At 39.5% G+C, this 27636-nt stretch overlaps 1 protein-coding gene across 2 annotated transcripts; it reads left to right on the top strand.

Annotated features, from left to right (window-relative positions):
* The first annotated feature begins 1764 nt into the window (after nucleotides 1–1764).
* LOC110988977 (uncharacterized) lies at nucleotides 1765–26188 on the top strand. 2 transcript variants are annotated; one of them, XM_022253012.2, is made up of 8 exons: nucleotides 1765–3731; nucleotides 4680–4781; nucleotides 11597–11664; nucleotides 12302–12364; nucleotides 13559–13689; nucleotides 20775–20820; nucleotides 22010–22078; nucleotides 22369–26188. In XM_022253012.2, the coding sequence occupies exons 1-8, from the start codon at nucleotides 1934–1936 to the stop codon at nucleotides 22897–22899; spliced, it is 2808 nt and encodes a 935-aa protein (XP_022108704.2). In that variant the 5' UTR covers nucleotides 1765–1933; the 3' UTR covers nucleotides 22900–26188. The 2 variants fall into 2 exon arrangements, with proteins under 2 accessions (XP_022108704.2, XP_022108702.2); XM_022253010.2 differs by having other exon boundaries at nucleotides 20775–20826.
* Nucleotides 26189–27636: the final 1448 nt, after the last annotated feature.

Here is a 27636-nt window from a genome sequence, read left to right as displayed (position 1 = left end):
TGGGACTCGAACCCTGGCCTCATTGGTGCAAAGCGAGGAAAGAACCGCTACGCTAACACGCTAACCCGCTCCCCCCCCCAGTGATGTTATCTACTGAAATTGTTGGTGTTGTCGTTCATGTAAATTGCTGTGTCAAATGAATTACCCGACTGGCAGCTCGACAGGGCCGGATAAGACTAGAGTGAGCACAGTGGCAATGGCCAAGGAAAAACAAAATGTTCATGAGGGCCCTGCTAAAATAACACTGTCTGCTGTAAAACAAATAGACACCCACACAAAATAACCTCTTTTATTTGCGATTCAAACAAACTTGCAGGTTAAACACAATTATATAACTTGCCGTACACAGCTTGAAGTATGAGGCTCCAAGGCTGTGATATTGCTGCTGCTACGTCGATGTTGGAGTACAGTGCCTACTGAGAATGGAGCGGATCCAGACCCACTTTTTTCTTGGGGGGTGGACAAAATAAGTAAGCAGATGTTCCCAGTGCACTTTTGCATTAGTGATCGCACCAGTCAAAATTCAGCAGCTGCTCAGAAACAATTTCTTGAATAGAATGGTTCTTTCCATACAAAAAACCTCACATTTAACACACTTAATATCTTATTAAACCTTATCGATGAAAGCACATCCTCCTCAGTTTTATTTGAGGGTGGGGCATGGTCCCCGTTGCCCCCCCCCCCCATCCGCCTTCACTGGCCAGTACTGAGCCTACGAAACTCTTAATCCAACGTTGAAACCGTTTTGGCTCGAGCGAGAAAACGGCAATTTTAGAAACTAAATTCCAGATATGAAACGATTGGAGAAACGTTTTAGAACAAACTCTATGGGATAAATAAAGATTAACGATTTCAAATTCCCCATCATAATCTTTTTATCGTAAGAAGTCACCGCACCTTCCAAGAAGTAAAATACCGGATGACAGCATCCGCCCTATACTTCGGTCAATATTATGCACTGCATTAAGGTATAAATTCTTTTCCCCTACACACCCTAACTCTTGCTCCCTAGGTTTAATGTATGGTTTGGTCCCAGGGTGCAGGTTTTGATCACTGTGAAACATGTTTTCGCACTGGACCAATTTTGTCCCAGAGTGGGGGTTTTATAATTTTTTCAAATGAAAATCCCCAGGAACTGGATGGGGTGGACCAGGGACAGCAGGGGCGTAGCCATGGGGGGGGGCTGGGTGCACCCCCATGCCCCTACTAAAAAAACCCCGGATGAATGGATATTTAACAAGGCTAACAAAAGCTTGCCCCCCCCAAAAAAACCACACCACAGAAAGTCGGTGTCCTCCATATTAAGATGTTAGGCCCCCATTGATTATCTGCAGTAATGCCAATGGCTGCGTATGTTTCCTTATTAATGAGGATATATTAATTCGTTTGTTGTTTTGAATTAATTTCAACGAATTTCTTTTGAGGAAACTGGTGCAGTTGCCGGCCTCGCGCATTGGCCAGCCACGAGGGCCACTGCACAACGTGCACGCCAGCCAGACCTAAAAGCATGAAGAATTATGTATACGTCCGCATAACTATATCAACTTGTCAAGAAGTTCATACAGTGTTATTGACTTGTCCTTCAATATACTGTATGTGTGTGAAAGAAAGATGCGGATATTTGGCAAAAATGTTTACGATACATTTGGAGTTAAAGTTTTGGGTGCACGTTCATTATGCACAAAGTTGGGGCTATTTTTAACCCTTCATGGATTTGACGAAAAAATATCACTCCGCAACTCGCCATTGATGACATGGACGACAACCTGCACCATGCCATCACACACTGTGGCACCAACAGTACGTGCGTGGGCGGCCCGTTATATGCTAACAGACTACTGCTGATTGATGAGAACAACTATACACAGAGAATGTTTACTCCTTGACACCTTTGATTTGGATACGCATCGCTTCATTCTCACGTATCTAAAATATGGAAGATTCATCCTGGCGATACAAGATCTATAATGAAATTTTACAATCTCAAGGACAGCATAGTTCAGGTTATTTGGACCAGGAAAATCAGTACGGCGAAACAGGAAGCAGTTTTTCGAAATCGAAACTCCGCTCATCCGAGTCTGGGAAACTCAGCGAAGGAAACTACAGTGATTTGTATTCTGATGCCGATATTTACTCAGAAGCCAATTCCGAAAAGAAATGGACAAGAAATAGCAAGGGCAAACACGAATGTTTGGACGGTGACTGTGCAGATGAAAGGGCTTTAAATAGTGATTTTGTTGTGCGAAATTTACGCGGAAGTGACATTCGCAACCGCACAGGAAGTGATCGTCACGGCAACCACCGTAACGCGTCCCATTCCCAGGACACCACCATTTACACCCAGCATAGTCGGGAACAAACTGGACAGGTTGAGCGGGAATATGATCCAACTCGAGGCTCGTATCAATATCACCAGGAATCTAGGGGCTGGGAGAGCGATCAGTCAGGATCAGGCTCTCCGAGTGAGCACCGTGAACTTAGAAAATCTTCCGTAAAATCTAGCTTCGCGCCACACATTGATGAGTCCAAATACGGCAGCCTGGGGTCATCTTTTGTAACCAATCCGCAAACCGATCAGTGGCACTCGGGTTCAGAGGGTACTGTGCGGATGCCACAATCATTAGTCACTCCAGGCAGTCAAAGCAGCCACAAACACAGTAACCGTGCGTCGAAAAAGTCGCTGCGTTCGTCAACGGAGAGATCGAATAAAACCGATTTTTCCTCTGCAGGGAAATACAGTGATTATGAGTACATACACGATGCGTATACGGGTAGGCCTGACCGGCAGATGCAAATAGGATTCCAGGGGAACCAGGCCAGGGACAACAGGAAAATATCAGCAGAAGTCAGTGAGGGGCATACTAGCGTGACTGTGAGTTCGAGCCGTTCACATGCGTGTAGGTCTGAAACACCGTTGGTGCCACAGGAACAGCAGCAAAATCTTCCAAGATCACAGGCAGCTTCAGACCGGCAGTCGGCAGTTCAGTCTTCACATGATCAGCCATTTTCTTCAAGACAATCAGGGTCAAGCTCCAATCGGTCCTCCATCACCAGCAGTAGCTCAACTGACACTGGATCCAGTCATTCACAAGATCGTGATTGGGCAAGAGCGAGTCAGAGCAACAGAAAGACCAAACGTTCCTCCAAGGAGAGTTTAAAGGAGTCCCGGAAATTGCCTGAGTCAAGTGACACTCATGTAGAACAACCAAATCTGAACAACCAGGATTGGTATAGACTTGTTCAGAAGGTAGAGAGAGCTGATTCGCTTCCTATTAAGGAAGCATCATTCTCACGTCGCAGTAATCTACCACTTTCATCATCAGCTGAAAAGTCTTCCATTTCACGTACTGAAAACAGTCAGTATTATCAAGAAACAAAGCACATGCACAATAAATCTGGATCAGTGAACTCAGATGATGCACCTTCCTTTCAGTTGAATGGTACAAAAAGTGCTCAGTATAACGCAGAAAATATGAAACAAACAGGACCACCATCAGTCATGTCAGTAACAAAGGGATTAGCCTCTGAACCTGTTAGTGTTAGTTCAACCAAAAAGATACAAGAGACATCAGATATTAATTCTGCCCCCTTACCCAGGAAGAACCCCCTCCTTCGTTATGATGTTGTCCCACCCAAAGGAAATGGACCATCTGAGGCTGAAAGGAAACTGGAAGAGTTGACCAGACAATTGGAAATTGAATTGGCAGAAAACCCTGATGGTGAAGAGTTTGGTGAGTTGCCAGCTATGTGGAGAAAATGAACAAACAAAACAAGTATTAATGCATATGTATGTTACTTGTTTAGCGTGATCTGCATGATTGCTCGATCCTTGTGCTGTCGCTAGATCATTCTTTGCCCTAATCAGCCAAACTCCTTGCACTGGTTGTCCAAATTTTGCCATCAGCCAATAATCTTTATCGCTAATAGTATACTGCAAAAGTGATTTTGCACAGTAGTATAGAGGCATCATGGGAAAGAAACGGTGCCCTTCCATAGTTGTGCAAAATCAGCCATGTGGTATTAGCGGTAAGACTTATTGCCTTTCTAATTCAGGGAAGTTTGAGGTTTCACACAGGATCAACCAATCATACAAAATAATTGTACCTGTACCTACCGAAAGATGGCCCACTTGAACTCAAACATGTACCTGTGTGTACACAATAATTAGGCTAATTATGTAATCGAAGCTAGCTGAAATTAATTTTAGAAAACACTTTTTGACAAAAATTTGCTGCTGGGATCCTTGCCATCAATCAAGAATCCTGGGATTCAGCAATCATCAACATCCTTAAAGCAACTTTATCAAACTAGTGGATGTATCTGTCCAAAAATTTCAGACTTCCAGCAAACCGAGGCAAAAATTGAGGATGGGGATAACAAGCATATTCATCACAATTTGCACAAAAACAGACTGAGAGGCCCCTATATAAAACTGCCTCTTTTGGGTAGGCCTACACCTGACTTTGTGCTGTATGCTGATCCCCCATACACGTACACACACACACATACAAATGCCCAGACAGGTTGACATTGACGGCAAGTGTTAGGTGTGAAAATTGTCTCCAAAAAGATTTAGATTGTGTGGGCCCAAATTTTACATCTTTTAGGAATTAACCCATTTAGGTTAGTACGTGTACATGAAGCCTGTTTGTGACAATATTTATGTTTTTGTTTGTTAGGTTGCTGTGTGAAGTGTGGAGAGAAGGTGACCGGTGCAGGACAGGCATGTCAAGCTATGGGCAACCTCTACCACACTAATTGCTTCACATGCTGTTCCTGTGGTAAGCCACCATACAGTAGGCTAGGTAACCATACAGGTAGTGCGTGCAGTGTGTTACAAAAACATTGCTTCCCAATTATCGCAAGGTTCAAAAAAAGGATGGCCCCAAGTGGTCTTTGGGCTCCAGTCTCAGTGATTTTTGTAAAGTAAACAATACATGCATGTAAACAGGTACAATGGAAACAGCCTAAGCAATTGGGGGTTTGGGGCTATAAAGCATTCATAGCAATTGTTTCATATGTTTCTTATTTAGAGATTGGTGATTTACATGTACATGTATGTCTGTAGAGGGCCCATAGTTGCACAACATTTTCCAGCAACATGCTCTCATGAATACAGGCTAACTTCATGATATACAAGTCTATCATTGTACACATCAAGGAGCAGGGTTTTGATTTACGTGCTCATCTGCCTCTGCCTGTACACATGTACCAGTGAATTTAATACATACATTGTCTAATTTCATGTGACTGATTTCATGCACATATATGAATTGGTCACTCTGCAGGCTATGAGAGTAGTGAAACCAAATGGTAGTTTTCTTCAGAAAACAATACAAATATATGATCCTCAGACAGGAAAGTGTGCATGAAATTAATAACATAAGAAAAACACGACCAGCCGTGTTGTCCACCCAAGAACAAAACAGAATTTTTGGGTACATGTATTTACTATGTTTCACTTTATGAAGTATGCATATGGTGCTTGTATTGTTTCAAAACAATCTGTCCTGTCTCGCAGGGTTTTAAAAACATGGATATTTGATCATGACATCATATTTTCTTCAATTCAGTTTTTGATACGCATGCATAATTTGAACCCAGTCAGACATTTACTTTAGTTTTCTACATATACCGAACTTTAATGTCTCAAACAACATCATTGATCACAGACCATCTTTGATAAATCGTCTTTGTTCAGAACAAGTTAAGATACATGTATGTACATGTATATTAAATTTCACATGAGCAGGTAACTTCGCAGGATAAATCATGAACAAACCCTGTTTGGGGAGAAGAAGATGAAAGAGGAATGTAAATAGCAACAATGATGACTTGTTTGGGGAAGCCAAAAAGTGAGTAGAAGGGACCAGACATGTTTTCTGATGGGAGTACTTAGTTTCAATTATTACCTGAGCATCAAAGACCTGTTCTTTCTGTACATCATTAGGCTAGCTATAACTGAAGTGAAATTGTTGGGCGATTAACATGTATGTTGTAACTTGTAACTCAATTTTTGTTCCTGTTTACACCCACATATGCACAGCAGAGAAATAACGTTTTCATTTTTTAGGTACATTTAAACATGGAAATAGATGTAAATTTTGTTTGTGTGCAAAGAAAATCCACTGTACATTCGTAGCCGACAGAGTGATCCATGTAAAACGGGTTTGACGATTTTGATGTACATACAATCATGCCAGAAAATTGTTAGCCCTGAATCACATTACTATTGTTACAGTAAATTTAACAGCTGTTTTTATGGTTCTTTTTTCTTTGTATGTTAAAATAATACAAACCTTTGAGGTTTGTAAAGGCAAACACCCTGGACAAAATATAGACTTCTGTACGGTATCTTTTAGGATACATTTCTCTCAGACCAATACAATGTTTTGACTAGTCCAAATGCATGCACATGCTCAAGTTCAGACTTGTGAGTGTGATGATTCTGCAGGAACAGCTGTCTCCTTGGATTTGTCTATATCTGAGAGGAACGGACCATTTACACTGAATGTCACTGTTTAGCTTTCCTCGTTGTAAAATGGGTCTAAGGCCCTTTTTCACAGGCATTTAAAACACAGGTCCTGCACGATGAGATTGCATTGATGTCACAAACGCATGGATATATCATACTGTATAAAAGGGCGACCCTGTCACCAAATTGCACAGCCTGTCCTGCATGTTTGCCACACAGATCAAGACCTCTAAAATTTTGCTTTGATGCAAAATTGTACTGTGTGAAAGCCTGCGATAAAATTGTGAGCATTCCTTGTGTCAGACACAAGACTCCTTAAGTGAGATAGCAAAAGTCTACTAATTGCATTTTTTTGAAGTCCAGTATGTTCACTCTATCCATTGTGAAGGAGTAAAATGTTATGCTTGCTTAAAGACAAGAGTCAAAGTTGATGAGAAACAACACAACACATTTGTATACAACAAGGTAGATCTAGTGTTTGTTTCTTCTGGTACATGTACCTCAGGGAGTCTGCATATGTGGGCACATCTGGTCTGTGTCATTCCCCCCCCCCCCAACAAAAGATTCCAGGGCGTGTTTTATATCTGGAGACCTGAAATGACCCTCTGCTATATCACATTGACAGGTTGATAAACTTCACCCCAATTTATCATCCCCATTCATGCCATAGATTCTTGGCTGCATTAGCAAAACCTGTCCCAGAGCCCCATTACACCACTAGTATGGGCATGGGTATACATGTACATGTACATCAGTATTCACTGTCAGTACTGCAACCAAATTAGGACTAAGTTTATGCTACTGGGCAAAAATGCCACTCTGTTCATGCTCTTCATTGTAATAAAGATTGGAACAAGCTCAATGCTACATGTACATGTACATACATGTACATGTCCTTTCTTCCAATGTATGTATGCATTGTGTACATCAACGGTGTATTGTGTAGGCATTTATTATTCTTTTCAGTTTCTTTGTCAACATTTAACACTGGAAACTTTTGAAAAGGTACATTTTTAAATCCTGGCAAACAACCAACGGCTGGTCTGATGGATCCAACATTCTCTTGCCTAACACTAAATACTTGTATCTGTGGAGATTTTGAAGTACTTCACAATAAATGTCTGACATGCTTCATTGTAGTCTTGTCACCGATTTTCAGATAAATGATAACAGTGATAACGTTTCATTCAAGTACATGTATGGTTTATTTGGTCGTGAATTATCTATGTTACAGTGTTGGGCTTACATGTACATGCACTAATGTTAATTGCCTGTGTGCAAGATTGAGAAATTAGTGAAAGTGATTTTTAACATGTTTGGACACTCCAAATACGCATGCGTACATGTACATGTATGTACTCAGTTACACATGTATACAAGGACATGTACATGTACCATACGTTTGTAAAGCTGACATGGCAATAATCAATTTTGTTTTTACACCTCTGTTTTGCACATGTACAGTCAGGCCTACATGTACATGTACGTTATGTAAGTTGAGATAAAGTCCAAAGTTTCACCTGCCCACACAGGTGCTCACCATACATGTACATTGTACTGCATTTATGCACCTTTGCCCTCCTTCAACAATCCACACTTTCAGTAATTTTAACTGCTTTTGAATTAAGTGTGCAAGGACACTTCAATAGCACCCTTGAGGCCTTCAAAGTTATTTCACTGAATGCAGGAAATGAAAATAATCACTCATTGTCGATTTCTGGGAAGGCCATTTACATGTACCACCAGTACATGTTTGTTAAGTGGCTTTACTTGATGCCCCTTTTCATTTAATTGATGCCGATTTATTCAGACCATTATTTGACATGACACCCAATGCATGTAAATTGTGGCCCACAATCATGCAGCAACTCTGCAAATCATAGACATACACGTGTACCGGTACATGCTTGCTTTCATACATATGTACAGTGTACATGCATACATCAATATTCATTTTATTTTATGTACATGTATGTACATCAACAGTTTCACATGTACAGATTTGAACATATACCTGTACATGTCAAGTACATGTACACGTATGTGCAATACCTGCATGTGCACGTGTGCGTATAGTTTCATCAAATTCTTTTTGTAAAGGCCCCGGTTTATTTAATGCTTGCAGTGATTTGTTTGCAGTCGGTTCTTTTAGATTGAGAATGCAAAATCAAAACATTAATGATTAATGCTTTGACAGAAAAAATTAATTAAGGAATGTTGATAGGGAAAAAGTTGAAAACAGTTGTGCAACACTGCGATCATTCTTTTTGTCAGGGGGATGGAAGGGGTTTACGCATGATGTGCGTACAATGGCCTGTGTGCCTATTCCATTCATCGAAAGGGGTGTTCATAAGGAACTGTATCATTTAAAGCTACAATCTCCGGCATTTTTATTATCTGCAAGGATTGTTAAAGCAATCCTTCTATTTTCAATATGTACACAAGTCCTTTGGAGATTCTAGTAAAGGATTCCCATTTGTTGCTTCTCGATCCTGCTGTGAATCCTGCACGCGAACATGCTTATAATGCACACAATGGGCCGTGATCTCCTCAAATTAACACCCCTAAAATCCATGCATAACGGTTTAATTTGTAAAACTACCACCTTCAGCATTGAGTTTTTTTGCTGAAATGTATGTTTAAAGGCCTCACCTTCAGACTGTAGTCCTTTCAAGCAAATCCTTACCCTTCAACATGACCCTTTTTCAGCACCGTTATAAAAAACGAGTGATGCGTCCCATTCAAATGTTCTCAATTGGGTTTGGTACGCATACATGTACGCGTCAAAAATTCTTTACGTTTGATCCAAACTTACCGCGTGGAGATGCTGCATGCACAGCCAACCAACGCCACAGAAACTTGGGCAAGAAAGTTGGAACGGCACAGTCAAAAAGGAATAGCAAGTAAACAAAATGAAACAAAATATTTCTCCTAAAGACAGGTTTCATCTCGAAAATTACCTTTTCTGACAAATGAGAGTCCTGCATAAGAAATATATTATACTACGGGTTTAAATACTTAGAGTCACACTTGAAATGATCAGTTATTACCAACTGTTCGTGGTTTCGAAGACTCATCGTGGTCCATCTCCACGCAGCTAAGAAACAAAGGATGTGCACGCCATCGCCACACAAGACTGAATGAAAAGAGTTTGAACGTAGGGGGCGCTTGTCGCACAACACCCTTCCATCCCCCCCCCCATTTCTTTAGTCGCGTTCCTTGCAAGTCCGTGCTAAAAATTGGATGACCTTGACTACTGAAGTGACATGGATTGTGAGAGGGTCTAGAACTACATTGTATTTCCTGAAATGATACAGATGTGCATACAGTGCAATCCCGTTAAATTGGCACAAACCAAAATTTTCCTGTTGCATGAGTTTAAAAGCCCATAAAAAAAGAAATAAATGACTCTTAACTTTCCAAACAAAGGCATTTCAAAATCCCACCCACAAAGATAAAAGAGACATTAGAATTCATTGCCCATGAATAGGCTTTTTTTTTATTCCCCCCCCCTTAATCTAGCCATGGATACAGATTTCACCTGTCGCAAAGAATAACAAATGAAAATCTGGAAGTTAGACAAGCGTTTTAGCGTTTTTCCAATTTGGAGCGTAGAGTTGATGACAGAAGGTATGACAACAGTATTAAACAATTGGCTGCTTCAAAATTGTTTGGTAACAGGCAGTGATCGCCCTATTACCGATTGAAAAAGGGGGATTTAATGGTTGTAACACACGTTACAACATTTTATTACTATGGTAGAAATTACGAGCTCATTATGTACACAAGTAAAAGATTACATGTAGTCTCCGGTCTTCTTTATCTCAAAATAATGCTGGGAAAATCCTTTTACAGCTTGGTCCAATAGCTACCAGAAGCATTCTTCGAAACACGTTTCGGAACATACGTGAACATTACCATAATTTCAAAATTATTTGTTTTTCTTACAATTGATCATCACGCATTAAGAAATTAGAAATTCAACAGAGCCACCATTAGTTACAGACACCCTAGCAACCGATTTAGAGATTTTTTTAAAATGCGGCCGGGACCATGCTGCAGCTGGCGCCAAGATAATGGATGCAGATGGTTTGGGTCATTTCTGCCTCTACTTTTGTTAACCCTAACCCCCCTAGGGTTGCTGGCCCTAACCTTCCCCATTCACACAAAGTTAAACACCCATATGGGACTTTGTGCACAGAGGCTGTTGGACTTTGTTTTTCTGAGGTATGCCAAACCCAATGCAAAAGCCAGCTGTTATGGGCCTACCAGACCTATCCCCACAGAATTAAACACTTTACTACTGTTTAATTCTGTGTGGTTGGGGAAGGTTAGGGTTAAATGTTGTAGTTAACCCTGAAATGACCGTTTTTAAACACATGAATATGTTCTTTCATGAGATATTAGTGAATAATTTAACAATCTTCTGAATTTTCACCTTAAAACTACAACCTGGATAAAGTCATTGCTGTAACATATGTTTCCTCACATTTGAACATTTGTGGTGTGTAATCTGTTTTGAATAGTTGAAGAGTTAGTTTGACGCAAGTTTGAAATTGTTGAAGTACCGGTATACATGTAATTAAGCCTAAGCATTTTTACACAGGGATTATTATAGCCAATTAAAAAAAAAACTGTGGTATGATAATGAATTAAGCTCAATATGGTAACGTAAGTTTCCTTTTACAACACGGTACCGTATGTTACACAAGTAGTATGTTTAACCCTATCTTTCTGCAGTTAATTTCTGCATTCAAAAACAATTTTTTGTTTCTTGTCTGCTAAAAACCTTTGTTGACATGGTTCCCTCCATCTGAAATCTTCATCAGAAGGAAATTGTTAACAGTCTTGAAATCTAAAATATGTGTTAACGACAGAACTCCGCGTAACAGAATTTACATAGAATGAAATGGGTCAATTTAATGATAGGGTACAGTATGCCAAAAACGAGTCTGCAGGTATTTTGTGTTAATATTTCACAAAAATGTTTCTGAGGAATGATGAGTTAATATGAAACAAAAACAACACCTTTTTGTCAAATTCAAATTTCAGATTTTCCAGTACCTCAATTGTGCCTTTGTAATGGGATTGAGCCATGCATGTATTTCTTTCTCTCGGCAGGACGAACTCTGAGAGGCAAGGCGTTCTACAATGTCCATGGCAATGTTTACTGTGAAGAAGACTATCTGGTATGGATAATTTAATGGATGGATATTGGATATAATGGATAATTTACTGCATGTTTTCTAATTGTCTTTTTTTATACATACATGTACCAGAACTTATGCAGTAAAAGGCTATTACTTTAGTACAGAAAATGTTCAGCTAACATATGAAGAGTTTATTTCCCAAATGCGATAGGTGCCAATTTGGCATCGTTCAGAATCTTACGCTCTCTTAGTTGCTTGCCAACAGTTTCTGCAGCTTTTAGACAGCCCAACATAACTTTAATGAGTCAGTACAGTAACGAAGAAGTTTAAGTATAAGTGGTACACTGCTAAGCTCTTCGATCTTTCATAATTGTGGAAAAATTGCATGTTTTTCGAATGGATATATCTCATTTTGGAATTAAACCCTTCATATATTACCAGAGACTTTACATGTTTACCTGTGTAAGTTTTTTTGTTGTTTTTTTTTTCCCCATATTTTACAGAGTTTGGTGTACATAAAGTACCGTTTTACGAGTACTGTATACCATATATGCTTTTTTTTTTAATAATTGATAGGGTACCTGCAGTTTTGAATAGCTGAAGCATTGTGCTAACTGGCACATATGTAATGTAAAGAGATACTTGACTACCAGCATATTATCTCTGTTTCTTATAGTATTCTGGCTTTCAGCAGACAGCAGAGAAATGTGCAGTATGTGGACATCTCATTATGGACACAGTGAGTAATATCCAGGGCAGCGAGTGTACATGTTCACTTTGATGTACATGTATGTAATTTTGCTGGGAAAATGAAATCATGATACAAACATTTCCACCCTACATGTACATGTAGCCAGGTGATAATGTTAACTAGAATGTTCCTGAAAATTGATAAAATGTTGAAATAATACCTTTCTGATCAAAATTCTGTATCAGATGTTAATTTACTTGCAGATATCAGGTTCAGTATTACGCAGGGTCAAGAAAAGTTCGTTTTATTTATTTTCTTTTCTTTTATTATTATTCATAATTTTGGAGAAAGACCAGTACTGTATCAGCTGGATAGTTCTGCAGGCATTCCAGCCTTGCTGGTTATTAGTGTGTCTTCTACATTCAATGAGCTGCCTGTCATGACTAGGCTGATGAGAATCATATGGGATGGTCCGGGGGAGGGGGTTATGTACGTAGCCTGGAAGTCCCTGTTCATGCTTACGTGCATGTACACATGTAAGTTTCTGTTTCCTCTTCCAGTTGTACTAGAAGAGGGAAAAAACGGACTGAACAGTGTTTTCCGTTTCACTCTTGCCAGAGATAAGTTATGTTACTTCCCAAGTACAACAATGTTAATTCCCAAGTACATGTACCAACTAAACCCTGTCTGTGAAAACTAATCAAGTTCTTTTCCCAAAAGACATAATGTCCAGGTCCAAAAGTTTGACCGGAAAAAGCGGAAGGGAAAAGCTGCTTTAAACTTCCTATTGCCATTCCCATCCCACAGACCATCTCTAATGTTGCTCTGACCAATCTCAGCTGTGCTGTATGTATGTGCAATATGCCTTCACAAAAGTCTGACATACCTGGACATGTAGGTACACAGACATGCAGCAAGTGCTGCTAACACATACTGTGAGGCATTGGAGAGACAGTTATGCTTTTGCTGAGTAAATCACAGCTTTTATCTTTTTCATAGGACAATATAACAAATCAATTACTACCTGTTGTGATGTAGAACATGTTTCTGTTAACCCCATTCCCCATACTTGGGGATATGTGGAACCCCGTGCCTCCAGTGAGTGGAAAATAATTGCATATCAAGTAGTCTGTTTACATTTCTCTGGTCCATTGAATATTTACTGACAAGCCAGCATTGCAGGTTTCAGCAAAAGCACAAGAATGTTGGCCAGAGTTGATGAATGTCTGATTTGTTTGACAGATACTTCAAGCCATGGGCAAGTCCTACCATCCTGGTTGTTTTCGCTGTGTTGTTTGCAACCTCTGCTTAGATGGGGTACCCTTCACCATTGATGTTGATCATAAAATCTATTGTGTCAAAGACTATCACAAGTAAGTCCAAGTACACCCAGATAGAGGGTACATGATTGCCTTGTACTTTGTGTAAATGGTGTTTGTGTAAATTTTTTTTAATTCAGGAAGAATGGAAGAACATATAGAGAAAAAAAAACATAAAACTTACCACACAACTTCGCGTCCTTAAATTTGGTGTCTTGGGCTTATGCTGAGGTGAAGTTACAGGCGTTGCTAGTTCGGACTAATAACGTGCACCGGATCGGGGTGACTAGGCCAAATTGACCTCAAGCATTAAAGACATAAACTGAAACCGAACCGAAACCAATCTGACCCGACAAGAAATCATGGAAAAACTGACCCAAACCAATAAAAAATCCAAATGTCTGGTTTAGGCTAATCATTCTTTATTTCATACAAATTGTATTCCTTTTGTGCCTGAACTTACATATGTGCCAGTATTGTATGAATATATGTACATGTAGTTGTATTGTCCTGTGTCGTGACAAGGTGACCTGCTCTATAAACTTCCTGCATGTCTGTAAACCATGCACATTGTTCGGTATTCCAACGGTGCAATTGCGCATTTCACCATTTTTCATCATATGCCTGCAAGAGTATCGTGGGTACCAGGAAATATAAAGAGATCACTGTGCTCCGAAATAAACTTTTCAAAAAATTTGGACAGCAAAGTATTTTCCGATGTTTTGTGCATTCAAACTTTTGTTTGAACAAGATTTGTAATTGTCTTTTCGATTGCTTGAATCAAAATATATACACAGTATGCGGAATTGGTTACTACATTTCCGTATGTAACTTTATCTCTTTTATCAGCCTCATTTTTCCCAAAAGAAAAATCGTCCACTCTTGTGAAAAATGCGAAGTTGGCCGAACTGGCTTGAATTATGTGTGCAGCTGTGCCGACCGTGTTTCTGATCTGGTGTTTGCGTTTTTATTTTGATGTGCCCCGTCACTGCCACTACAAACATGTATAGATAAATCCGACGTCCAAAATTAGAAGCCATTACTACGGGGCCATCCTGTTCGCACTCAGGCGGTGCGCGCACATGAAAATCCTCCTTGACCAATAGGCAGTAGTCAATTGCCAAAGTGCGCCCTCGCACTCAGGTTGAAACTGCTGCATGAGTGTAATGGCCCCTTGGAATGGTGTCTCACTGGGTTTGTTTATAAATTTGGCTATGTAATCTGAAACTCTAAAAAGTAAATTTATCACCTGAATATTTTTGGTTTATTGAATGTTTTTCACAATATAGCGTAACTGACCCAAAAACCATAAATGTAAAACTGAACCCGACCTGATCCAACTGAAATGTTGGAAAAACCGCTCCGACCCGACCTGGTGTTGGTTTCAGATTGGGTCAGTTTCGGTTTTGGGTAGGTTTTGCACAACATATGTTTGGATTTTTTTCTGGAATCATACACGTACATTCCATGAAGGCCTGTAATCTTGAAGAGGTTGAAAATGCCTCCCCTCTACCCCAAATTCAGCTTACCGGTATCTTGAAGGGTGATGAATCTAGGGTTTAAACTTTTACTGGATGCATTCTAAGTTAGTTGTACCCCTGCAGGGTTGTTTCTTTTTGATTATGGGATATCTGTTGTGTCATGCTGTTGCTTTCGTATGGACTGTGCCTCATTGCTGTTGCTGAGTCCTCACAAGTCACTCAGTCATGTGTCACTGCTTTTACTAAAAATTGAGGATGGCATTCCTTTGCCGTTTTCATTCCGGGTTTCTTGTGACCAGACTTGGAATTTTACTTTTATTTCACCTGTTGATGGCCTTGTGTTGGGCTTGCCTACAACACTGCTCTGCCTGTGGCCATTTGTGTCATTTTTGAATCCAACTGTTCCTCATTTGTAGATGATAATAACTTACTCTCTGCTTCTCTCCCTTCTGCCTGCCTATTCTTCAGGAGAAGGTAATGCTTTGTCATATTCAACTGTTTTCACACTTATGAAATTTCCCCAGAATGTCTCATGCTCAGTCAACATATACGCTTAAATTCATTCAAACATGAAACTGAATTCACTGCCGTTATAAGTAGTTTGAGTGTGTTTTTCCAGTTTGTTGGTTTTGAGATGTGGCAATTTTTCACATGAGATTCCTTTTCAAAATAAATGATACTGAGCATGAAGCATCATTTTTCAGTTGACATACATGTCATTGTTAAGCTTCAAGCTTCCCTTCATTTTGTAATTTGTTTTATGTTGAGTTCATGGAATTCCAAGTTTTGTTTATATCTTGTTTTTTGATACATAAACTTGTACATTACAAACAGCAGAAAGAATCCCATCAAGTACGGGTCCTCACTGTGTTTAAATAGGATTTTTAAGAATCAAGTGGGGTAAACAGTTTTCTGTAAAACAGAAAGGGTCAGGTTAGGTATACAATCAGTTTTTAATGATGGATTTGATTCCTTGAGATTGAAGTATATGTAAATGTACATGTACTTGTGTACATGTGTATATGTACATGTATAAGTACATGTATATGTACTTCTGGGCTACTGTTGATGTAGCTAGCCAGTAAGAATCTGTGGCATCTCTATCAAAAACCTGCTAAAGGCTGTTGATTGGTCGATAGGTGTCAGCTGACCACACTTTGTCAGGTAACCAGATCAGCTGATCAGGTTCGGGCAATCTCCACAGAAAGCATGTCAGAGGGTGTTTCAGACCAGGAAAGTCATGCAGCATCATGTACATGTGAATACATTATATTTTTGCTTGAATCAGTTAAATCAGTTTGTAAAGATAGCATAGGTATAATGTACGTACAACAAAATCCATTAACAAAACTTTTATCTGAAGGGTTGCTTCTGCAAATGAAATGTAATTTACCATCAAACTCTTTTCATATACACGAAGAACTACAGGTACATGTTTGTTTGCCCATGTGTATTTACTGTACATGTATGTACGTGCACATCATCACATTGAAACGCCATTCATGTACTGTAATTTTCAGAATCCAAGCCGCCGGTGTATAAGCCACGGCACGTTAAAAATCGGCAAACTAAGATTTAAAGTCAGTGTATAAGGCGTACCAGCATATAAGCTGCACCGAGGTGATTATTTGTGCTTATGAAACACACCACAAGATGAATAAAAAGCAGAAAAATAATCACCAAAATGTTGTCACAGCAGAGCAAGTAATGTTTGTTGTGATTTCGTACACGTACCGGTATGTGTATTGTGACTCCATGACTTTCGTTAACTCAAAATCTGGACAAGTTGAATTCTGTTTATTCCCTGAGGTTTGAGTTGTCGCATGTAAATGGTAACCATCGAAAATATGATTACACTACCTGCACACGGTATGCACGGCTTTTATGACTGATTTTTATCCTTCAAAGGTTGCTAGGTATAAGCCTCAGAGACATTTCTCAGCGTGATAATCAACGTGTAAGCTGCAGCTGATATTCCGAAAATTACGGTACCTGCACATTTACGTTGGTTTACAACTGAAGCCTCAAGGCATGCGAGAAAAATGGCCAATCAAAGTGGACTTTTTCTCAAGTCACAGTGGCGACTGATTTTGATATTTTGTTATGTTATCCAGATTACATGCACTTGTCAGTCATGTCATTCCAATCATCATGACCATTATGTGAAACAGGTTGCTACCATGATTACTTACTGACATTACATACATGTACAGTACTTGGATTTCTCTTCTTCTTTTTTTGTCCTTTCACTGATCCAGGAGAAGGTAAACCAACATGTAATTTCAGCGTTGTTTTGATATTCTGAGTTTGTTTGTGGATAAACTGTTGTCTCTCAAGGTTGTATGTATTTGTTTTTTCTGTTTCTGTTACCTTTTAAACCAAAGTTTTGTTTCCATGTGCTCTGTGAACAACTTCAGTGTACAGGAGTCATATGGTTCACATACATGTACATGTGCCTGTATCTCTGTGATGCATATCTGTTAAATGCATGCATGCATTCTCTATCTTTTGTGTCATGTGTTGGACATTCTATGCATCATTCAGACAAGTCCCACTATTGCAAAACACCAAGGCCGTTTTCCAATACTCAACTTCGGCTCCGTCTCAGGCTTCAACTGTTTTTTTACGACCTGACTTTGAAGCTGTAAGTGCACTAGTTAGTCTAATAGTGCCACAAAATATCAAAAAAGATGCAAGAGAGAGCAAAAACTGACAGTAATCCAATTTGATTTAAATGCTTCAGGCCCACAATCGGGGATTGGTTTGGGGACGAAGCCTGAGACGGAGACAAAGTTGAGTATTGGAAAATGGCCCAAGTATGTTTGCTATACCACGGTCATAGATACTGAATTTTTGTTGGTTGCGAATGGATCATATGCTATGCTACAAGCGTGCATATGTCATTCACGTGTCGAGTGCACTGTCCAGGCCACAAAAAATGATTGATAATAGTGATCTTTCCCACAGTTGTTGTGTCATGTCTGCTACGTTGTAATTGTTTAATCTCGGGTACGAGGGTGGATAGCCACGCTGGTACTACGCGTCAGTTATTGTAAGAGATGTGCATTGTGGGGAACGTTGAAGCACTGTCTGTTGGCATGTGCTACAATCTTCACTCTGACCATGATGGAAACCCACAGGCTATTAAAATTCTGTCATGCACCCAGCAATGCTCGTGGAACACAAGTATGTTCTGACCACTAATTCTACTGCGATCGCCATTGCTGTTGATACAAAATGCTCATGCCATTATATCTTCTAGTCTCCTGTTCAATCTTGGCAATACTTTTCAACGGAATTTGGTGTAAATAATGTCTTGAAATTCAACCAGTCAACAAAACCCCCTGTGCTTCAGGAATTCCAGGCTTCAAACAAGTTTGTTATACAGTTAAATCCAAAGAAAAAAGAAACATAGGTCAACAAGGACATCGCAATCAATAATTTTCCTTGAAATTTAATATCTAACTTACTGTTCAAGTGTTTCAATTTGTCAAAGTGTTTTAATTTATCTTGCAATAAAATATGCTTATATTACACATATAAGACCGTTCCAGTGAAATCTATGACCATGGCATAATAAAACAATTGCTGCCTGCAGTGACGGGGTCCATGGGGTTTTTACAACCGAGGTGGCAAATGGCACATGCCCCTTTGCGTGTACGAAACACCATGGACCCCTACACAGCAGGCAACAATTGTTAAATGGGCACTTCCATTCTGAATCAGTTTGCTTCTTTCTATACTGCGATCATTTCCATGCTTCATATTTTGTATTACAAGAATGTGTAAGCTTCCACTCGTATATTATGATTTTTCCCTCCTGCATTAATCATTTCAGCATCATGTGCAAGATGTTTTTTTAGTTCCCTGGTGGATTGGTCAGTCATTAATCATCCCTATGGGACATGTACTCTTTATCCTGGTGGAGGTTGTTACCACTTACCAATGTTGGATTTGTTCATTACATGTATTTTTGTTTGAGCTTACTGTCATTTACTTTATGTTTTGATTAAAAAAACCTGTAGCAAGCTTAGAAACAACAAAGTGAAGTTTATTTTGTAGTGCTCAGAAGTAGTTATCAATTGTGATACTCTGCCTTTCAGACTGCAAAGCCTCAGATTGCTCAACTAATTATTAATTTATCAAACACACTGCAATGTGGTACATATAATGTACCAGTATATGGTATACAACCATACGTTGAATTTAAAATTGGAAAAAGTGTGTAAATTTATTTACACTATCTTCACACAGTATTATCACATGGCCAGAAAATTTTGAATTTCTCTCAAATGTTTCCAGCCTGAAGCCAGTTTTCTTGTTTACCAACCCATTGACTGAGAACAGTGGAAGCACCCTCTGTTCAAATGCAAATTTTAGTTTTATTCTATCTTCAGACATCATGTCGTTTGTAGAAAAATATCAACCCCAGAAATAAAAACTTGTTAAGTGATATTGTGAATATTTGAATGATGTTAGTTTGCAGCATGAAGTACATGTAATTGTTCAGACTGTGAGCTGGTACTTCTGTATACATGCTGTGTGTTGTTCCTGTCTCTATTTCATCTCAGGCAAAGGATCTATTAAAAACTTTAAAAGGTTGTAAATGTATCTTGGGCCATTAGTATGGACATCTGCTAATGTCAAATACCTCCCTTTAATAATTGAACTGATAAGAGTAATATTAAAACGTCACTCCCTTAATTACATTTCCTTGTATTTGGCAGGTTCTTGATAGATGAGAATGTATTGGTATTGAAGCAACCAAAGTCAATAAATCCAGGAGTGTGTTCCAGTAAACTGTTGCTATCTTCCAAGACTATGAGCTGTACCTCAGCAGACAACAGTTGATTTTTAGAATATAACGTAATTTGTCTTTTATACCGATGTATGTCAGTGCTGTATGCATAACCTATGACATCTGTAGTGAAGATATCGCTGATAGCTGCATTGTAGCTGCATTGTTTTCAGACACTGTGCTACTGTAGACTTCAACTATTTGTTTATCAGTCTCTTATGTGATTGTGGCGGTCACTGATTAATGTGTCTTGTTTGCTATTCAAGAATTGGGATTGTTTGTTCATGAAAGCACTAAGGACCCGGGATATGATAACGACGTGTCAGTGGTGGTTCCCTAGTGGTTGTAACTTTTCTCATTACTTGAATCTGAACATACCAAGCCTGTTCTGTCTCAATTAGCATCTGTGTCATAAATGGAGTGAAAAAAATGACTAGGTTTGATTTTAATGAGGTGAATTCAATCTTCATTGAACAAAAAAAGAGTTAGAAGACTTAGTATTCAAGTGAAATGGTAATTTTATATTTCAAACCAAAAACCTTCTTTGGTTTCACTCTGTTTAAACTGGTAGCTCACATACTTAATTGTATCTAGAATATTTTATGGTGTCCTTAAGAAATGTTCAAATTTAGTAACAGGGAAATATCAACAAAATGACTTGAAGACACTTCCACATGTAGTGTGAAGATGGACATATTAAGAAAAAAGTACTGCAAGTTTAACAAGATTTTGGTTGCAGTTCAGAAGATCTTTATGCATGCTTCATATACAGATGTTGTATCTTTAAGTTAATGATTGCATTTACTTCCTTGTGGGCTATTTAAGATATATGTACCTTTGTTCTCATCTCATTATGACAGGATCTATGCTCCCAAGTGTGCTGCCTGCAGAGAAGCCATTACTCCGGTAGAGGTATTTCTTGTATTTGCTGCTCCACTCTGCATCATGTCATATCATCCTGCAGAGTGGTGACACCACCTGATCCTTTCACTTGCACCCTTTCCCCTTCTGTCGCCCTTCTCAATCTGGCCTCCATTTGTAACATCCCAACTAGGAGTTAGGATATACAATACATATACATGTACACATGATTGGCCGCACCTTTGACCACGTTGGCTGTGCTTGAATTGGAGTTACATGCTTGAAGATGTCTGTTTTTCACTTGATGTCATTCATCTGGAAATATTGTTGAAAGTGGGTGCCAGTTGTTATTTAGTTACTCCCAGCCAGCCAGGAATGTTGCAGCAAGAGACTCCAATGAAGCCTAAGCACTTTCACCGTCTGTAGAGTTCACGCAACCTGTAGCTTTATTCCAATCCTAAGGACACAGACCATAGATTAGCTTAACTGATACCAGCCAACATAAAAACTGCATTTAGTGCATGGGCATACATGTATATGAAGATTATGAAATGTTGCAAGGATTGTTAAAGAACATCTTTATGTGAGGGCACGATGGCAGTGTTTACTGATCTGCTGGTAAGAAATTCTTTGGATAAATATATCCTGCTTTAACTAGTTTCTGGTTCCCCTTCCATCTCTTTTCAGTTTTTGTTAGAGATTTGAAAGAAGAAATGGAACGTTGTTAAAGTTGTAGCATAACAGTATCATGCACTGGGACAATTTATATATTTTATGTTTTAGTTGACTGAATATGTTAGACATCAGAGTTCAGTTGTTTGAATGAAGACATCATGCCACGTCTCTTCCTGTAGACCGCTATCGGTGTGTGTGCACGTTCTTACAGGTCATTGATTTATCAGCAAAATGCACTTGCGTATGTTCAGGTCAGGTTTGGCTGTAGGACTAAATTGGAACATTACCTGGTGTTTGAGTAATAACTGAGTAGAAAGGCATACCAACGGATATGTAGAACAACCAATTTATACCATCTTGGTTAGTTTTCAGCAGATGTGTCTAAGTAAATCTCATCTGTCTTCTGCCATCCTGACATTTTCATTTCCACTAACAAAGTTTCCATGTACAAGTACTAGTCAAGTAGAAGCCATGCATCTTGCGTTCCAAACTCTTTGAATCAGGTCCATCATAACACAATGTAAATGACATTTGAAGTCTGCTGTTTGGTTACACCTAGGGTACCATGGAGACAGTGCGAGTGGTATCAATGGATAAGGATTTTCATGTGGAATGCTACCGATGTTTGGTAAGTGGAAAGATTGGAAATAATTACTGAACTACTTAGATATTCTCTATGACTAAACAGATCAATGATAACTCTTTGGTCGTTATTCGATGCTTTTACCATTTTGCCACAAGTAATGCATAGACATGCACAGTGCTTCATGGGATTCTTCGTGTTTATGTCACAAGTAAGTTTGTTGAACCAATGAAGATTTGGACCAGGTATGCCTGGCATTGCAAGCAGTGAGTCAGTAATTGGAACTCTCTTGTGAGTGGCAATGTCAAAGCTATATCATGTTTATATCCGGACAGGACTGTGGCCTTCAGCTGTCAGATGAGGATGGTAAAAGGTGCTATCCCCTTCATGATGACCTCCTCTGCTACACTTGCCACATCCAGAGATTGTCTCCAGGACCCACTCCAGAGCAATTCTCACCTGTGTTGTCACCAAGCACCAGCGTTCCAACTGCAGCTAGCCCACCTGAAACTCCAACAGAATCAACCCCAGGAGCTGGTAATTACACCACTGCAACTTCAGCTCCAAGCAGGAACAAACATTTCCAGGGGATGAACCCACCTCACTATGCACCCTTTGCTGGATCACGATTTGCAACGCCTGGAACACCCCCACCAGATCCCCCACCTTACTCTCCCCACGATCCCCTTGGTGACATGTACAACTCAACCTCCCCCAAACCAGGGGAGAGGGTATTCCAGTATCACGGAGGTACGCGTAAATCCACTCAGCATGGGATACACTCCCATCGGGGAAGGAACCCTTCCGATTTAGGCAATGGTGCTGAGGAGAATCAGTCATCAGGCTACGTTGTAACTGATTTATGAGGCTTGGGACCAGCTTATGAACAGATTCCTGAACAGCCTGCTCTCTGAGTATTGAACATTTGAACAATTTATATTTTATTTTGTAAAAATCAGCAAATTGATCTTTCTGAGTAACATCATAAATACTGAAGTTTCAAAATATTAGATTGGCTGAAGCAAGACTAAAAAACTGAATTGACTCCAATATCACCAAGGACTTGCAAACTAGCTGTAATTAGAAGGCTTAGAAGGTAGTGACTTAGAAACCTTCTACCTGTATATGAGTAGCGGTGTAACTTGGCTGAAGCTTTTGAGGTTGCGCAGTTGTTTTTTAGGGGGGCACAGAAAGTAAATGAAATGTGGCTTGTACATAGGCTGTGTACATTTCAACACTTCTAATGGGGTCTCAGGAGGGGAAAAGACAGACTTCTGTAAAAGGCACGTGCCCCCATGCCCCCTTCTCCCAGTCATGCCTTGGTGCACGAGCCATCTCACTCGAGTTTTTCAAAGCCAGATCTACAATACAACAATTTTAAGAACAGCATTACACTTAATAAGAACAGATAAGATATTTTGCTTGAAATAAATTGAAGGAGATTCAGTTTTGCTGGTAAATTATCTACAAAGTTTGTATAAGTTCCTGGTATTTATTGTCCACAGAGGAAGCTCATGAAATGCACGAAAATTGCATTTGAAGTGTGTCGCATGGAAATGAGTTGAATGAAATGAGGTTCTCCAATTGCAGTGCACCGCATGGCTAGCATTTTGGTATCATGTAAGTTTAATGGAGTTAGATGTTGGACATTTTACGGTACATGCCTGAGGCACAATCCTTAATGGTGTTAGATGTTATGGGGACATGATGTGCCCGATAATGTTCCTATTCTGTCACAGGTCAGTGTTGCTACTTTGAAGCCTTCCTGGGACCCCACTGTTGGTTATATTCAGTTGACATTATCCAGTTTCTGTCACTTTGTTATTTTATATTTGGTTGTAGTGGAAATAATGCTTGCTGGAATGCAACATAATGCAAGTAAGTGTAAGTAGTGAGCTGTAATTTTAGTTAGTTCTTGCCTATGGCAGCTTGTCATGGCCAGTAAATATTGAGAATACTTTTCAGAGAGGTGCTGGTGAGTTGCAAGATGTGAATTCTGTGTTGCCCTATTCGTAGTCCCAATGATGCAAATATAATAGGTGTATGTTTGTCAACTGTCCACTTCTGAAGTTTTTTTCTGTATCACTTGTTCAGGGACTTCTTTTGACACTTGGTTTTTATTCCAGTCTACATGTTAGTTTTGTTTTCTGTATCACGTGTTCAGGGACTTCCTTGACACTTGGTTTTTATTCCAATCTACATGTTAGTTTTGTTTTCTGTATCACGTGTTCAGGGACTTCCTTGACACTTGGTTTTTATTCCAATCTACATGTTACTTTTACTAAGAATGTATACAGTGTAGAGAAGTTGTAGTATATGACCTTTTCCTAAATATGGTGCAAGAAAAATATTTTCTTAAATTTGATGAACACGATACAGTGTTCAAAAGATGTAGTCATCTTCTGCTGCATAACAGTAGCAATATTTCCAGCTGTGGGTTAGCATTGGTAGTGTTTAGTACCTTAATACAAGAAGAGTTGAGATTTTAGGAGCTCCTCACAACTAGGGCATGTGACATATCAACTACCGGGTATGATTGCTATGCTAGTTTTCAAATCTGGTTTCTTACATAAAACTTAGCACTGTCTCTCTCGTCACACAAAGTGATTTTTTTCAGACAGGACCTTTTATGTTTCAATTTTAGTGAATGTTTGTGTTGACCCTTAAAACAATACCTTCAAGAACCTTCATGTGAACGTATTTGGAAATGTACAAAACAATTTTTACTTTGTAGAGCTTCAGAATTCTTTATACCGCTTGCATATTACTGGCATGTAATATTTTTCCTCTGTGAATTTCAAAGCACATTTACATGTATTCTTTTAACCAAATTTACTTGTAAGAGGTACGTTTTTAGCAATAATAATACTTGGGTAAAGATCTCTTACTGCAAGCCGAGATTTTACTATTATTAATCTGAAGATGCTGTACTTGGGAAATGTATGTTGTATTTTAATTTTTTATGTTTCATTTTTAAATGAATTTTATAATGTTTAGTGCCTTCTTATCAGGATGTATACATCTGGTTTTATTTTTATTTGCTACATATTAGCAACATTTTCTTAAATTCTGAAGAAAGTACTAATCAAAAGATCATTTTTAACTTAACCCTCGTTTTCTGAGGTCCTATCGGTTGAGAGTGGACTTGCATTTACTTGTAAAGCTTGTGATTGTGATTCCCAAAGGCCCGTAACTAGGGGGAGGGTTGCAAGAGGAGCGTCTGCACTCCCCTCCCATGTGACTAAAAGGTTCGCTTTTTTAGACAAAACAAGATTTTGAGCTATATAGTAGAACATTTTGCGCCAAAAAAATGCCGCGTGCTTCGGTATTTTTCGCCTCGGTCAGTCCCCTCTTCGGGAGTTTACTTGTAACCCCATTAAAAACAAGTGGAACGACATCATGAATCCTGCTGGTTTTCAAAATTAAAAAAAAAGCAACAGATTTATGCTTTGTCCGCTTTGTTGAGGATTCGCCCCCCCCGGAAAAGTGCTAGTTACGGGCCTGCCAATGTAGGTATTGTGGGATTTATCTGTTTGAGGCACCGATCTCTTGTGATTTTCTTTACTCAATTTGAAGGCTCTAGGGGGGGGGTATTGCATTCCCCTTTAAATTAAAGCTTTTCTGTTTCCATATATTAAGTGCCGTAATTTTAACTGGAGCTTGTTCGATTTCAATTCAACGTTGTTTCAAATACAGTTTTGGAAAGTTAATATTCGCTTCTCGTGGTAGGACAGTACACTGTGGTCAATTCAGCATTGGTCAAGCACTAAGGCGACGTAAGTTTTATTCATTTGTTTGAGACGATGTGAGTTTTATTCCTTGTGTTTGTTCAACTAGTCTTGCTGTCCTTTTTTTAAATTTAGGTAACGCTTTAATGTACACCGAAGCTATTCGATAATGAAGATTCTTGAAATGATGTGCAGAGTGCATTGTCATCTTGTGATAAGTTATCTTACCTCCTGAGGAATTTTAGCTGCGTGGTGGTTTTTCTTTTATTTGGTGCAGTTCTGTGACATTCGTAGCTAGTGGTCATAGCAAAAGATATTTTCAGATTAACTGTATATATCCTTTTCATTCGTGTAAATGATATTACCACTATCAAAGCACATTTAGATCAAGTGAACTATTCAAACCTTATTAAACATCTCAAAAATAGTCGGCGGCTTATGCTTTTCAGTTTTTGTGTCACCTTACGAGAAAAACCACATTAAGTTCATGTATCAGTTGGCCTGTTAGCCAGAGAGGCGTGATTTACCTACCAGGGCTGGTTCATGCCTTGAATAGAGTTATGACCATAGCGAAATTTTCACGCCTTGTATTCGCAAAAAAGCTTTTACCCATTCCAACCTGGCGAGTTTTGTCGAGGCGCGACGTCAAATTCACTGCGTATTATGGGCGTAAAGTACAGATCTTGAAAATCTTCACACAGAAGTGTAGTTCATGTACATACTTTCATCCGCCTTTGATCCCGTGATTTGGCAGTGTCAAAATGTCCTGTTAGAAAAGTTTTATTGGTTAAATAGCAAATTTGGTGCCAGCGTGTTTTGCTGCGGCCTCTAAAAGCAAATTGTTCACCCTTTTGCCGCTAACCAAGTCAACGCTTGGACCTGACGCTTTTAAAAGCTCACCAGGGCGTTAGTCGCTAATATATTAGTCTTAATATATACGAGGCATTTGGCTTGGAAGGAACCTCCTATATTGCCAGCACTGGCGACGGGGAGGGGGCACTTTTTGCAGGGCCTTTTATGGGATGGGGCTTCATGGATCAGCCAATTAATGGCTGATGCCTGGCTAGGGGTGTGCATTTCCGGGTATTTTTAGAACTGGGTACCCGTTTTTTGTTAACATTGGGTGCCCGGAAAAGAGATCACTTAATAACATGGTATTGCTCACGACCCGGTGGACCATGTGCCCGAAACACGGTTCTTTTTGGTACATAGGAAGCAAGCAGCACATTGTTCTAAACGTCGGAGTTAATCTCTCCTACCTTTTTATCAAAATTGTTACCTTCGGTTTGCAATTTTTTGTGGGTATATGAAACAGAAAAACAAATCCTCATGGGGAACGTCAGAAAAGAGGACAGAGCTGCAAACCACCTGCATTATATACGCACCTGCAACCGCTCAAAGGAAATGTCCCGGATACTGCTTGACCACGGTACACGCGGAACGCACGTGGCGTGCACAAATGGTGAGTGCTGGTTGTGTCACTTGCGGACCCGATCAGTGCTATGTACGTCACGGGTTAAAAGGCTTAAAAATTTATAAATTTATATACGTAACTCGAACAATGCCCAGACCATTATATCCACTTCTTCTGAAGTTTCTGATTCAAAAAACCGCCACCAAAATGCTTTGAAAGTATCGGAAGTCTATATAGGGTTAGGAGTCATCGCAAGTGCATTTCTTTTCTCACGAGGACCAGTTGTATGCACATTGCATAAATCAACGTAGTTGCAACTGTAATCCTGGCTTTCAAGACACTGGAACTAACCTGATTGCTAACGCGGGCCTAATGTAGTACCCTTCAGGCCGTCCAATCGCTGACGCTGCAGCGGCTATGTGACCGCAAAAGGAAAGGTCATGTGACCACTCATAGGAAAG

This window comes from Acanthaster planci, linkage group LG06, assembly GCF_054643075.1.
Source record: "Acanthaster planci isolate LZ-2023a linkage group LG06, COTS_SCS, whole genome shotgun sequence".
NCBI lineage: Eukaryota > Metazoa > Echinodermata > Asteroidea > Valvatida > Acanthasteridae > Acanthaster > Acanthaster planci.
Note: the sequence above shows the minus strand (reverse complement) of the source record. Positions and strands in the feature narration are given on the sequence as shown.

Coding starts and splice junctions, on each gene's coding strand:
- LOC110988977 (XM_022253010.2), top strand. CDS start 1,934: ATGGAAGATTCATCCTGGCGATACAAGATCTATAATGAAATTTTACAA. Junction 3,732..4,679: donor CCCTGATGGTGAAGAGTTTG/GTGAGTTGCCAG, acceptor TTTGTTTGTTAG/GTTGCTGTGTGAAGTGTGGA. Junction 22,079..22,368: donor TGGAATGCTACCGATGTTTG/GTAAGTGGAAAG, acceptor ATATCCGGACAG/GACTGTGGCCTTCAGCTGTC.